Source organism: Acanthochromis polyacanthus, chromosome 20 (assembly GCF_021347895.1).
Source record: "Acanthochromis polyacanthus isolate Apoly-LR-REF ecotype Palm Island chromosome 20, KAUST_Apoly_ChrSc, whole genome shotgun sequence".
Lineage (NCBI taxonomy): Eukaryota > Metazoa > Chordata > Actinopteri > Pomacentridae > Acanthochromis > Acanthochromis polyacanthus.
Window position 1 is genome coordinate 20,770,106 of NC_067132.1, and position 15,922 is coordinate 20,786,027.

General features: G+C 40.4%; 1 protein-coding gene across 1 annotated transcript in view; it reads left to right on the top strand.

Annotated features, from left to right (window-relative positions):
* Positions 1–15,922, top strand: part of LOC110960175 (sodium/hydrogen exchanger 9-like) — a 70,818-nt gene that overhangs the window by 46,860 nt on the left and 8,036 nt on the right. Inside the window, exons 13-14 of the mRNA XM_051940384.1 lie at positions 8,897–8,942; positions 11,666–11,721. Coding sequence (XP_051796344.1) covers positions 8,897–8,942; positions 11,666–11,721 — 102 coding nt within the window. The remainder of the gene's footprint in view (positions 1–8,896; positions 8,943–11,665; positions 11,722–15,922) is intronic.

The following is a 15,922-nucleotide window of genomic DNA, read 5'->3' on the forward strand; positions in this document are numbered from 1 at the left end:
GGTCACACCAGCTGAAATCCATAGCAGCAGACGCAGAAGTACTTCACCCGTCTTCTCACCACTCGTGCCGTCTTTTGATTCCTTATCTCTGCAGACCGCCTGAGTAGAAGTAAAAGTTTCATGGTGGTCACCTTGTTCTGTTCCAGGATTCCATTCAGTAAAAGTTTGTTTTACTGGCTTCTGTTAACCCTCTAAACCCCAAAACTCACTGCCTGATTCGAAAGACAGGCCTTTTTAAAAAAAAAAAAATCACTAAAATACAGAACTTATTGGAGCAAGAAACTGTAAAAACAGAAAAAATCATCATAATTTTAACTTCTGCATAGTCCTTGAATCACTCACCTGTGACCTGGCATTCCATTAGGGAAAAGATCTGAATCCAAAATTAAAATTCTGTTATTTCATGAAAAAAAAAATCTACATAGATCATTCAAAAATGTGCCAAAAATTAAATGCTGATACTAACCAGATTCTGTAAAACACAAAGAATTCCATGCTCCTTAAGACAACCATAAAGCCATTACTGACTGAGCTGCCACCAACGGTCATGCAACAAAAATCCAGAGAATTTTCACATGAACTGAGCTGAACTGCATGCTAAGTTTACGCAGAGCGGATAGGAGATAGTAGAAGTATTTAAAACTTAAGTATTAACATCTGTATTCTGCTTTTTTCTTTTTTAGTAAAATAAATTACCAAAGAAATCCAACTTTTCTCCCTTTTGTAAATGATTAATGGCATTGTTGTGCTGCACAAAAGATACTTTTGAGTTGTGTGTACTTCTAGCCATGGCTGTGCTGTTTCCACAGGGGTGCAGGACTTTATTTTGCAGTGAAAGATGAGCCCACAGTGAGCGAAAATGTGATGATCAAAAAAAAGAAAAGAAAAAGAAAACACCCAAAAACTGCTTGGGGCTCAGAGGGTTTAGCTTGGAAGTGAAGAACAATAATAGAAAAGCAGGCCAGTGTTGTCCAGTTTACAGTAAGCAGACAAGAAACAAGAAGCCAGTATCTCAGAGCCACACAAGACTCGGAACAGTCTGCTGCTCTGGGAATGCATTGCCGCATTAGCCCTTACAACAGAAACTTCTTTCTCTGAGATTCTCCTGATATATTTAGCTGGTTGCAGCAGACTTCACCCTTGATCCTCCACATTAAAGGGATGACATCGTCCGAATTTGACAACAGCATCGAGACATCCCTCAGAGTCAGCCATGAAAGAGTTTTCTCCCACGTTCTTCAAAAGGAGGCATTTGATCTTGTGCCTTTGACGCAGTTTTGGCAAGAATGAGAGAACAAAAGAGGGAATCAAGGCAAAATAAAGCCATGTTAAAGGATTAGTTCTGGCCCACAGTTATGAATAGTACAGCAGCTAAACTATACTTGCAAGAAAATGCCATTAAACTAGTGGTCTGTCTGTTAACAATTTGGTGTTTGAAATTGGTTGGATTTCACTTTTCAGTGGGATTTCAGAGTCTGCTGCACACATACAGTGAGTCAGGGAGAAGTAATGCAACAGGATTATTGCATTTTCAGCCAAACACTTTGTTAGTTATTAAATTAATCATTAAACAAGTTGGGCTTTTAGAGCCATTCAGGAAAGACCTGACCTGGTCCAAAATAGACTTTGGCAAAAGTGTCCACATCTGTGCACAGCTTCGACTTCCACACAGTCATTTAAAGCTCTGGGTAGTAGCAAATTCTTGACATCTGAGGGTTTCAACGCGACACAGACTTTCTTAAATGTCATTAATCAGAATTTTTTCAGCATTACTACCCAGTTGCAATCCATGTACAAAGAAATAGAATAGTATATGCACAGTGTGGGTTTTTTCATGCTAATTGTGAAAGTTTTACTGGGGCCAAGCTTGTAATCTACTCTTATATTTGCATATAAATAACACTTCAAAAGTAATGACTCACCTGTTTTCCTGTAAATAATAATGAAAACAAAGTAATGCTGTCTACAAAGCCCACACTTCTTTTTTTGATCTGTTATTCAAAACTGTTGGGCAGCCAGTCACCTTTCTGACGTTTTCCTCCAAAAAACACTGAAAATAGTGTGGCTTCATGAAAAAGAAGAAAGTATGTGTCATTTTCTGTGTTATGTAGATGTTAAATCCCATCCTTTTGGCCGGTGATTGTTATCCAGCCAGTTCTTTCCATGCACCACATCCCCGCTCACTCCACCAGACTAAATTTAGGCTGTTTTCCCTGTGTCATGCTGAGACATCCAGGTGAACAGCGAGAAGGGAAATGAATTCTGTGTGATAATAATATCTTTGGCTCCCACACGCCGCATTGCTCCCAACTGTCTTTGGCTATCTGCAGCGATTTTAGCTGCTTGAAATGCTAAAAGACTCCCTTTCCTGATAAAATGACGCCGTTTGAAACACTGATGGCTGTCAGCTTGCGGGGATGTCTTTATATTCTGCAGTTGACACAGTAAGAGAACATATATAAGAAAACGGAGATAGAATACTGGTTACATGTAGTTTCTTTCTTGTGGATTTTCATCTGTAATCTTTACATACAGTCACTGCCCCCTTATACGGGACACTTTGCTAGTAGAAGGTAGGACCCCCTTTTGCCTTCGGAACTGCCTCAGTTTTTGTGACATACTTTCAACAAGGTGTTGGAAACGTTCCTCGGAGGTTTTGGTCCATATTGACATGATAGCATCACACAGTTGCTGCACATTTGTCTGCTGCACATCATCTTTGTGACACGGTGCTTAATCCTGCCATCGGAAAATTGGTACGATGTGGTCACAAAGGGATGGACATGGTTAGCAACAATACTCAGGTAGGCTGTGGGATTTAAACAATGCTCAGTTGGTACTAAGGGGCCCAAAGTGTGCCAAGAAAATATTCCCCACACCATTAGGGGGCAGTGGTGGCGCAGCAGTTAAGTTCTGGACTACTGATCCGAAGGTCAGATGCGGCCACTGTGGGGCCCTTGGACAAGGCCCTTAACCCGTCCTGCTCCAGGGGTGCCGCTCCATGGCTGACCCTGCGCTCTGACCCCCCCCCCCCAATAGGGAGGATATGCAACAAACAAAATTTCTCCTCAGGGGATTAATAAAAATAGGAAAAAAATAAATAAAAAATTACACCACCAGCCTGAACTGCTGATACAAGAAAAGAAGAAATCCGTGCTTTCATGTTGTTTACGCCAAATTCTGACTCTCTGAATGTCGCTGCTGAAATCGAGACTCATCAGACCAGGCAACGTTTTTCCAGTCTTCTGTTGTCCAATTGTGGTCATCATGTGTGAATTATAGCCTCAGTTTCCTGTTCTTAGCTGACAGGAGTGGCATCCGTTGTGGTCTTCTGCTGCTGTAGCCCATCTTCTTCAAGGTTGTTGTTTGTTCAGAGACGGTATTCTGCATTCCTCGGTTGTAACAAGTGGTTATTTGAGTTACTGTTGCCTTCTATCATCTCCAACCAGTCTGCCCATTGTCCTCTGACCGCTCACATCAACAAGGCACTTTCATCCACACAACTGCTGCTCACTGGATGCTTTCTCTTTTTCGGCCTATTCTCTGTAAACCCTGGAGATGATTGTGTGTCAAAGTCCCAGTAGATCAGCAGGTTGTGAAATACTCCGACCAGCTCATCTGCCACCAACAACCATGCCACGTTCAAAGTCGCTTTTTCCCCTTTCTTCCCCATTCTGATGCTTAGTTTGAACTTCAGCAGGTTGTCTTGACCATGTCTACATGTCTAAATGCATTGAATCACAGCCATGTGATTGGCTGATTAGCTGTTTGTGTTAAAAAGCAATTGAAATAAAGTGGCTGATAATTTCCTTTTTATTTGTACTTGCTGCATTGTCATGAGAAAAGACAACTGATCTGTAATTTTTTTAATATGCAATACACCTGGAATATAATACCGTGCTATAGTTTACAATTTAGTCAGATTGGCAGTGAAGGAATAGCTGTTATTTGCTTTATTGCAGAGCGTTTGAAGATTTATATCTCTCTTGCAGTATTTATCCAGTAAATATGAAGCCACAGCCAGCAGCTAATTAGATTAGCTCCTCACAAACACCAATAACAGAGGAGAATCAGCTATCCGAGATCTTCTACACTTTCGTTTGTGTACAGTTTAAATGAGCAAGATATCCTGTAACACGTTGTTTTGACAGGTTTGGAGGTGCTGCTCGGTGTTTGTTTTTTTTTTTGCTGTTTCCCCTCTTTTCCAGTCTGTACACAAAGAAAGATAATCTGGCTGCTGGCTGGTGCTTTATCATATTTCGTGTATAAACATTAGAGTGGTATTGATCTTCTGAGCTTATCTCCCTGCAAGAAGGCAATTATGTATCATTTCCTCAATGCCCGACGAATCCTTTAAGATGCAGCGCACATATTAACACATAAAATAATAACTTGCCTTGAACTGATGGCGCAATTTCTCACACCGAATGTGGTTTATTTAGAGCCTTTTTGTCAATCAGTTATCTGTAGTCTTGGCGATAAACTGACACTGACCTTAAATTTTTGAGGTTAAATTTGGAATCCAGAGCCTAAAACTTTTATCTGACTAAATAAATTGTATGCCTACACTATTAAAGAAAAAAATTCCAGTTACACCATTTATGAGAGCCAAAAACTGTAAAAACAGATCAGATTTTTCCTTTTTCACAGTCCTTGAATTACTCGTGTGTGATGTGTGACTCCATTAGCAATGTAATGCAAACTTAAGTTTAAAATTGTGGCATTTTGCCTAAATGACTTTATTCTTCATGTCTCATTTGAACATTTGCAAAAAAACCTAAACCTTCCCACTAACCAAACTCTGTGTAGCCCAAACTCACCACAAGAATTCAATTATATTTCAGCTAAACTAGGCTGAACTGCAGGATGTGTTCACACAGAGCATATAGGATGCAGTATACTTAATGTGCATTTTAAGGAAGTAAAGCTGTCAGTGTGATGGCTGCAGTGACTTTATTTGCTGACATGCTGCAGCATCCAGGTTGGTATTACATACACAGAGTTATTTCAAGCCATCATACCATAGCTGAGTTCAAATAACAGAAACAGTAACATAATATTTGGACATCTGTTGAGTGGGTGATCATTCATCAGTCACGAAAAATCCCAAAAGTTTCGTCTGGTTAGAGGAGATAGCAAGCAAAGGACAATCTCTGTGACAATAAAACGTGCTTTTATGAAAATGCTTTGCCCAGCCTGCTACAACATGGAGCTAATATCATTGATACGCATGCATCTGATAGCATTCTCTCTACGCACTACTCTGCCAATTTTATTTTTACACCCACTCAAGTGATGTGAAATTTAGGTTAAAGCTGCAGAGAGAGAGAAAGATTTCTCATTCTAGGCTTTTTGCACAGTGACCTACATATTGCAAACTTGGTCATGTATGAATTGTTATTTCATAAGACTGCGATAATAAGAACAGAATCTGCTGTTGTGTTGCTCCTTGTTTTATCTTCTCATCCACTGCGGAGTCATAACACCGAGAGATGCAAGGCTCAGCACACCTCATGCGTGACAGCTCATATGCAGTTATGTCTCTTGTAAAGCTTGCCACTATGACCTCAAATTGATACCCAGTATCGGAGTATATAACACGGCATGGGATTTTCCCTGAAGAGAATTGGATTTAAATGCAGTGCAAGGTTCTGGGATGGTAAATGCAACAGTACTGCTGTTTGCCTGGAGTTAAAACTATTATCAGTTAGCTGTTAGAGTTTCATACATGCTTGTGAAGCTTATCAGTTTGCACAGCTGACATGGTGGGAATGTGTGTGAGAACCCTTTGCTGCACTTTCTCATGACATCTGCCATGTAAACTTCACAGTTTATTTTAGGGTGAAATGTTTGTGGTTTGTCAGCTCTATCAGCCCGCTATCGCCGGCCAGACTGATAACAAAGTATGTATTTACACATACACACATGCTTCATCCCTGCCCAAAGGCCAAGCTGTTTTTCCTCTTCATCTTTTCCGTGAGGCGTAATGGAAGTATTAACTTGAAAGGAGGTGTTTATAGGTGTGTGTGTGTGTGGGCAATTTCTGCCCCAGTTTTGGTGTGTAATTCTTACTCTTTCCCCCCTGTACTGGTCAAGATGATGTGGAAAATCAGCCACTTTCTCTTCCAGTTAACATGGTTAATAAGAATGATTCGCAGAAAACTGGATGAGTCGTCAGTGAATGTTCTTTCCGATGTCATCCTGGAATGTGTCCAGCCATGTTTTAGTCACAACGGAGCTTCAGCGCAAGAGATTCAAGAGCAAATAAATACATCACTGTTGGAGAAAGAAGAATAGACTCTGGGTTTGGATGCTGCTAGTGACTGTCAGGATAATAGGAGCTTCAGCTCACTCTTACCAGATTGTAGGAGATTGAGTTACTCCATTGTTTATTTCTTTAGAAATGGGTTTTATTACAGGAGATATGAATTCCCTACAGAATGGGGAAATTCCAGCTTGTTTAGGGTGGATCGCTTCGCTCATTATCAAAGTATCTATGACTCAGCTATTTGCAAGGCCCCATATTTCCTGCAGTAGATATAAATTTATGCAAAGTATCCCGACTTTCCCTCTCTGTTGCACTTTTTTTCCTCTTCTGTTGCCACTTCAACTCATTTACGGATCCGTTCTTGTGAACTCACAGTCACACAGTAAATTAATTTAGACTTGAATTGTCTTTATTGAATGTCAGTGGGTTGAAGATGAGGGTAGCAGTGTTCAGAGGTCACGTCAATTTACAAAGCGAGCCTGCGAGAGGAGACCAGCTGACAGCGAAAATATTTTCCCGGAGACACAAAGCAGACTGTCGTCGTACTCACAAACACCCCCCTTTGCCTTGTTATCTCTTTGTTCCTCTCTTGCATCGGGATTGAGAGACAACGTCACTCTCGTCTACTCTCTTTCATGTCTTCCTCTCTGGCTGTCTTGTCCTGTCTCCTAGTCAGTCTTCACACTCACCAACTCACTATCTCTCACACACTCACTCACCAGCATTCTGTCACTGTCATGTCACCATAGATTATCTTCCATCACGCTCCGGAAACCAACCTGCTCTTCTTTTCTGTTTTTTTTCCTTTTTGTTTTTTTGCTCTTCTCGACTTTTTCTTTTTTGCTCTACCTCCAGCTCTACTTCTACTTCCTCCCCTCACACCTTATCTGCCCTTTCCTCTTGCTATCAGCTTAGCTTGGTGACAGAGGCTGTCGCCGTGGAATGCATCCCACCAGCTGAAGGCGATGCGTCATATGCAGCGCTGCTTGTTTGTGCCTGTCATAGCCTGCCCCATCCAAGAGACTCTCCTACAACACACCAAGGGAAAAAAAAAAACACAAAAAGCAACAACTGCCTCCAGTGCAGACCTAGAAAAAGCCTTGCATAATAAAGACAGACCTAAAGCAATATCATGACCACCGTTTCAGGGTAATTTCAGCGCCTCCTTCTACTGTTCTGCTGACAAGAAGAATAGATCCATGTGGTGGGCAGGAAAGAAAAAAAAACAAGTTGGAAGGTGGTGATGGGTGAGAAGAAGCAGAAATAAGAGGATGTGGGAGGTGATGAAGACAGGAAGAGTGATCTGAGAGTCTGAAATGGATATTTGAGAAGATAAATTAGCAAAGAGTTGGTGTAGGAAAGAGACGTTTTTGGAGAAGGCGAAAAATATTAGGTGGAAAAAAAAAAAACAGATGGATGGGGTGGAGATGGAGGTTGGTGTTGTGAGAGGCTGCAGGAGGGGAAATGAGGATGAGACAGAATAGAGGAAAAGAGAGAATACTCAAAATCAAAACGAATAAGCAAGTACAGTCATGTTCAGAGGAGAGATTTGCACATCGCAGGATCTGTACGGCGCGACGCAAAGGGCCCGTATACGAAAGCAAAGGCTGAGCTGAAATTTGAGAAGGAATAACAAGAGGAGCAACGATCCTAGAGGGGAGGAACTGAAGCACAGTCAAGACAAACAGCGACAGAGGGATGGATTGCGCAGGGAAGGCGTCCAAGACAAAAAAAAATAAACAATCTGTACAGCCTTAAGTAGTCGCAGCGCTTCAGTGTTCTGATAAGAATCTATTCAGTTGTGTTATTGCAGAAGGGCTGTCAGTAGAAGGCTTTTGTGTCAGCACATGATGCACACACACACACACAGTGATAGCGGTAGGCTTTCTCGAAATGTCGTGAGCAGTAATGCCAGGCTATTAGAGTTAACTGCTGACCTGTAGGAACCAGCATCGACTGTCATCTCAGCCTCATTTTATACCCACAGTGTACCGACGGTGCTGTGCTTTTGCAGCTGCTAATGATTTTGTGATGACATATAATTATATCAGTCATTTTCACGGCGCGTCTTCAGAAGATGCTGCAGATTTAAGGGTAAAAAAAAAAAAAAAATCATGCATTAGTGTTGATGTTCACCATCCTCTGAGATAATATCCAGATGAAGTGGCTCGCTGGGCTGTCGCCGGCCCTCGTTGAGTCACTTTATTTCAATTCCCAGCGAGTAGGCAGCCGCTCGGCCTCTCCTCCCAGCCCCCCGGCAGCAAAGTGGGGTCCACACCTTGACAGGATAATAACAGCAGCCACGTCCTGTAGAATATCAAGCATAATTGCGGCGCTGTTTGTCATTTATCAAAGGTTTGCCCGGCTGACATTTTCTCAGTGTGATGTGAGAGACGAGGCTGATTTTGATGAAACTGTTTGAAAGGTCATGTTCAAACCCAGCCGTGTTATGCGCCGACTTTTACCCTCTGCGCGAAGTTCCATGCAGTAGCAGACGGATCTGTTCAAACAGATATAGCTTCACATGCGGCACAGAATAAAACTCCTGGGATTTGTCTCTGCCTTTTTATTGTTTCATCTGACTGAGTCGAGGTTTGACTGTACTTTTTTTTTCTCCATTCACTACAGAGTGGGGGTGGATGCTGATGAAAATCCACAGGACCCTTCTTTTGAGGTAAAAGCACCCTATTGTCACTATTCACAAGTCAGTGTTTTATCTATTGTGTTTATTCATGCACTCTTTGTCTTTTCTGGTACTGTCATGGCATTTTGAAACTGAACTATTTGGTGCTACAGTTTATGCAGCTCTGTTGCCAGTGCTTCTTTCTTATGTTTTCATCTAGAGGAATGCGCTCAACATGTGACGTTTCACTAATCTCATTACACATCACTGAATTTATTTGTATAGCATGGTTCAAAACAACCAGAGATGTGCAGGCGACAAAAAAAAAATGTGTGAAAAGCAAGATAGGAAACATGAAACGAAATGAATGAAATCAATTTGTAAACAAAATTCAATAAATATATATATTTTAAGGAAAGCATAGAACAGGGTGAAAACTTGTGATTTCAATCCTAACATGAAGCCACATTACACAAGTTGACACGCTGTTTAAAAAAATGGGTTGTGAGTCTGACAGAAAGAAAAATACAGCAATGGAACAAAAAAGCTGAGAAAACAACTGTAAATATCTGCAAAATAATGATGCGTATTGCTGTTTTAAGTAAAGAATATTGTCATTTTATAGTTCAACATTATTAAAGAATGATTTACTATTTGTAAATCAGTAATTTTCAAAATAGGGGCAATCTGTAAAATAACAGCAAATTGCTCAAAAAAATTGCAGCTTGAAAACTGTGCAGGATTGGTTCAGTGGTGAATCCCTAGAAGTTTGAATCTGAAAACACCACATTAACAACACACTATGAACAACCAAGAGCCATTGAAGACATCATTTAATACAAGAAGTTTTACCCAACTTGGACCGCCCGGCGACAAAGATGACCCCTGTGACCTTGAAAATGAGGTTATGGTCATCAAATTCGAACTTGACCTGTGTCTTATTATGGTACACCTGTGTACCAAATATGGTGAGGCTACATCAATATTTTGTCGAGTTTTCGCGCGGAAACCAAAGTGTTACAGACAAACACGCAAGCAAGACCATGCTGGTGAAAACAATACCTTCCGGCAAACGCAGTTTTGCCGGGCGGTAGAAAGCGTTAGAGTCTTCCACAGCTTTTGACCTGCCACCACAAAGGCTTCATCTCTCTTACCCACTAACCTCGATCAAGGATCAGTTAAAAGCAGCTGACCTGAGGCTCTAAGAAGCCTAAAGGCAGAGTGAGGCTGGAGAAGTTCTGAAATGTACCCAAGTGCTAGCCTATGCATGACTTCATGAACAAATAAATGAACCTTAAAGTCAATTCTGTATATAACAGACAACCACTGTCACCCCATACTGCCAAATCATATTGAAAAGAAACACTTGATAAAACATTTTCTGTGTATTAAATACAGCTAAGAATCAATGTGTTGATCCCACAATACCATAATAGGGCAGTTTTAATGTGACTGTACTGTATGTGCTTTTCTGCCTGCGTTGTATAACTGCTGAACAGGTCATACTCATAAATCCCTTTTAAAATACTGAAGATTGATGCTACAACACTACAGTGAAGAATTGCAGGTAGTCATTATTAGTTTTGTGTGATTTTCAGTTGATGCAAGTGCAGATTTAACTTTAAAAGTGAGCGAATGTGAAGAATAGTTCGAGAAAACATGTCAAAAAGGTGTAAAGAGAAAACTTAAACAAACGGAAAAATAAGAAAAAAGGGTAAAATGATCACAAATACAATTTTTTTAATAGTAATGTCACAGTAGATGGTCAAAAACTCATTGAAAACAAACTATGCAGCCTCATTTGCCTTTTTGATGTGACTTCCATGAGCTGGTGATGGCCCAGTAGCTGCTATTATTCACAATACTTAAACTAACTAAGCTGTAATTCTACATACATGTGCAGTGCATTGCAATAAAACTTCCTTTGATTACCACTAAGCTGCATTACTTTCTTTTCTGAATCTGTATGTGCTTTTACAGTGAGACAGATTTTAATTTTTTTTTTTTGCACATACAGTACTAAACACTGCGGGGATTTGCAAAAAAGGTGCCATTTTCACACATACTGTACTTTGCTAGGATTTAGAGTATATATCCACATCCTCTCCCACAGACACATAATATGTTTCTACCCTTTCATCTGCTCTCTGTTGTTTATTTGAACACCACCTGATATCAAAGCAAGGAAGAGTTCAAAAAGAGGAAATGCGCTTTTGCTTCCTGTTAAACGATGGTCTGCACCACATCCCCTCCTGCACTGAGACGCTCCGAGTGCACCACTTTTGGTTGTACAGCCACCTCCACACACACCTCCCACACCTCCTTCCCAGCAGCTCTCCATCTCCTGCCTTTCATCTTCTCATTTGACCTGCCTCTTATCTGCACTCTATGAATGGGACACGGTCTGGACATCTCCAAATAGACAGTGTCGGCCGGTAAAGGCTGGGCAAGGGTCCCGGTGGAGGGGCAGGGCTGAGCTCCAGGGCTTCTTTCTTATGGAAATGCAATGAACGTAACCTTGCCCAGAGCGCGAGTGCACACGGGGACGGCTGGGGGCGTGTTCTTACTGTAGCGGGAGAGCATCTCTGGGGATGGTGCAGTTTTTGAAAGCAGGATTTTTCCTATATGAGCACAAGGCCCGAGGTCATTGGATATGGCCCCGCTGACCATGCAGGGGTGCTGGTTTTCAGCATTTCCATCAGGCAGCGCATACAGCCACATCAGTGGGTCTTTGTGTGTCAACCAAGTAACATTGGCTCTCTCATGCTCCACAGGTTGCTACAGGGAGGCCAGACACAACACGAGGCCTGTGGCACCGGCTGGACTACAAGTATCCTTTCATTTCTTTCTTCTCCAAAGCACTCTCACATCTGCTCGCGCTCACAATAGTTAATGCCCCGCTCTGTGGACTGGTATTATATGGTGAGTACAAGAGAAAATGGTGCTTCATTTCAGGGGCTGCGAAGAAAGAGCCTTATGTACCAGGACGGCAGAACAAACAGGAAGTTAATGAAGTGCTGTAAGTAGGTGGGCTGCTGGCGCTCAGGCATTACATGTGTGTTGCCATTTGTGCAGTCGTGTCAGAGCAGCAGGAACTCATGTTATCACATTAGTTTTCCCGATATGAAATGTGCTTTAGGAGGAATTCACAGAGGGCTGCCGCATGTAGTCGGCATCATGGAAGAAATGCATCAACATCACTGTTTTTAACCAATACATGCTTTTGCTTTTGATTTCAATTCACTATCCAAATGTTTCTCATCAGTATCATGCATTGTTGCCTCATTATGTCAGCCAGATGTGGCTCCAGTCAGTGTTACAGTTTTAGATAACAGAGGCAGCAAAGTCCGACTCTGATTACTGTGAAAGTTTCCAAGGCTTCAGAAGTATGGAAGTTATTAAAATGATCTCAGAAGAAAAGATGATTTGTGTGCAGTGTAAAGTTTCGATGACTACCACACCTGAAGAGAAACACACAGACTCTGCTCAGCAGGGAGGCACTTTGAATCTGTTTTGCCTGTCTATCTTACTCTGTGATTTGCGTATTTTTTCTGCATGGGTTGTCAGACACCGTAAGCAGACAAGATCTGTAAAGACAACATATTAACCAACAGTCACTGCTGCTCTGCTAAAATCCTGATTTTAGAAGTGCAGTGTCGTCTGCCAAACTTAATACACACGTGATGAAGAAAACAGATGGGATGTTTTCATAGAATTCAAAGCTGCTGGAGAGTCAGGAGGAAAGAAGTTGCTGTAGCTGATCTACAGCGTCCATGTTGCACTTTGCTTAATATGCAGACTAAAGTTTTTCACTTTGTTAAGGGGCTTAACAGAAATGTTGGTTTCTTTTTGAGGTGCACTACTGATTTAAATAGGAAACTCATTTTATCTATGTTTGTTTTGCTGGAGTTGCCAGATTAACCCTACAGTTTTACACTTTAATATAAAGGTTACTTTTTAATTTTTAACACTTTGTTAAAATACAGTGAACTTACATTAAATGGCCAGTTCATTTTTTTTGGCTGAATTTTTCAAATCTATATTTAAAAAATACCCATCTGTATAGAAGTGTATGACTACAAAAACAGGTCTTACTTGGAGCATTTATTCCCTGATTTAATTAACTGTTCATGAATAGATTAGACTGCTCTAACAGTTTAGTGTAGCATTACTAAAAATGTCAGAAAATCAAAAACATTTTTTTAAAAATCCAAATAAATGCATAACAGAATCAGAGATATCACTTTTTTTCTTTTTTTTTACAAAGCATTGTTCTTTCTTTACCCACATTAGACTTCAGCTTAGCACTAACAAACTTGAGTGGAGATCCAGATGTGCTATATGAAGAGCAATCAGGCAGCTTTTCAGCTAATCAGGCAGGGATATGGACTGCACTGCAGAGTTCTGGTAAACTCGCTTCTTTTCAACTCCCTAAGATTTTTATTTATTTTCAATTTGTCATCTTCAGTCCCAATCAAATGTGGCTCGAAATTTTGCACAATTTTGCATAGCTATATGGGACCTCAAATAGCTTTATGCTGCTTTTTCACTTTTGCAGTGGACGTGTTAAATTCAGAGATTCTTTTCTATTGATTCTTTTCTAATAATGGTTTAATACAATGCAGTCCTGGCTATATGCTCAACTGCTTTCACAAATTTCTCTGCAGTTAATCTTCGGCTTATGCAGAAGCGAGTTAGGCTCATCAAGTGGATGTGTACCGAAGTTAGTGTTTTAATTATGAACGTCCACTTGACATTTTGAAGTCATCATAGTTACTTCCCTACTCATCAGTGCATGAGAAGATTGATGCCACTTGTCTGTGCAGTAAATAGAAAGTTTGCTTAAACTCTGAAGGAGAAAGTTTGGAAACGAATTAAAACATCTGACTTGAGTCTGTCTCCCTCTAAAATTCACTTTGATCTGCACTTTATCTGTTCAAAAATTGAAATTCATAAACCACAAGCCTGTGTTTTTATCTTTGGACAACGTCAGGCTACAAGTGTCCCTCTTTTATCAAGTCTTAATGCTAAGCTACGCTACGAGGCTGTAGAGCAGTATTGATCTTTCCCTCCACTTCTCGGCAGCGTAGTGAGTCCCGGTAAGTGAATTTCCCAAAATGTCACATTATTGCTGTCACTGTTGACGGCAGGGTGAAGCAGGTTCCTGTAAGCAGAGAATGTAGTTAGATCAGCAGGCAGTAAGAAAACAGTTGTGTCCTCTGGAGTGGAATTTAACAAGGGCTGCATTAAGTTTAAGCTAATCTAATTTTACCGCTTAATGGCCTCATGACCTGGTCCCCGTGCTCAGGAAGGAGCACATCATTTTACTTTATGGACACTGTCTCTGCTGCAAAACAATGAGCTGCACGACCGGTAGTGCATTCTTTTGGGATGTTCGTTTAATGCATGACTGCATTAATTTTAGTTAGATTTTTATGTGCATTTAAAGTGAATAATGTGTCTGAGGAGGGGGAAAACATTAATCATGTGGACTGGGGAAGGTCTGAGAGTGCAGGTTTAACATTAGACACTGCTGAAACTGACCTCTGCAGAAGCCAAACTGTTTTTGTATGTTGTGACTTTGCAGTGTTGGTAAAATCAAATGAAATTCAAATTATTTAGCTAGTATATACAAACCATTCCAAAGTCTCCTCAGCTTTTTCTAGTTGTGTCTGTAAAATTTTTCCATGTCTAATTTTATTTTTGATTTTAAAGCATTAAACCTGAGCAGATTAAGGCTGTAGAGTTAAATTGAGCCAGGAATATATTCAACTTTGTTCAGGAAGGAATTTATCACTATTGATTGTTTGACTTGCTTTGTAATTGCAAGGATGGCAGTGTATTTTCGTGAACGCATTGCCATTATATGTCCAAACCATTTCATGGGTCCACTGGGGTCTTTTGAATAAGTTTGGTTTTCTAATTTAGTTCTTTGCCAAAGCTAAACTAAATTAGTTTCGCTCTTCATGTCTTCCTTTGCATGTTTTGCTTTTAACTATGCTTATCCTGGGACCATTGTTTCATTTTTCCATTAACCACACTCATAAGGACTAGCTTTGCATTGTTGAGGCAATTTGCATTTATTTCATGACACCGCCTGGGAAAGCTTCAGAACAGAAGAATACTTGATCATGATCAGACCTGGTACATGGTAGTACATCTGAATTAGGGGTTTCATTATATGGAATTAAGGCAAGGCATAGCAAGGGAAGTTTATTTGCATAGCACCCTTCATGTCCAAGACAATTCAAAGTGCTTTACATAAAACATTAAGAGCATTACAGTCAGGTGCAGATAGTTACAAGATACCATGCAGATTTCGTGCATAGGTGCATGACAAAAGAAATGTTTTTTAACCTGGATTTAAAAGTGTCTATATTTGGTGAAAGTTTAATCTCCACTGGTAGTTTGTTCCACTTATTATTAACCATCTATCCATCTATCCAATGAACCATCTATATGTAGAGTTTTATTGTATTTTATAACCATGAATATGAATAGTGGTGGTGTATGGAGGGTTTCTACGGTCATGAAGATAAACATAATCACTAATGTCTTCTCATACTTTTTCCATTTGAACAAATTGGCAAAAATTAAAGATATTTCCAATCATTTTAAAATACGCTGTATATTTCCCCAGCATTTTTACAAACATAGCCAGGCTGGGATTGTTACTCACAGTGGGGTGGGCCACTACGCCTCTTTCAAATCGCTGTAGGCCACAGATCTTATAGTTTGCTTGTATCAGTAAGACTGAGAGGTAGAAGAACATTAGAACTCATATCCAGTATAATAAGCTTTTTGCTGTAACCCTCAATTGATTAAAACCTGGAGTGACTGCTGAAGTTAATGTTGATACAGCTCAGGAGAAAGTTACATTTTAAATCAACTAAGATAAATACATTTATGATTTAAAGTTTTTTTCAGGTGTACTTGCTCTGTTCAGGTCACCCCAGCCCGATCTCACGGGGATTCGTGAAACTGTCACGTAAGTTTTAGTTTCGGTTTCGTGTGCACCAACACGATTTCGT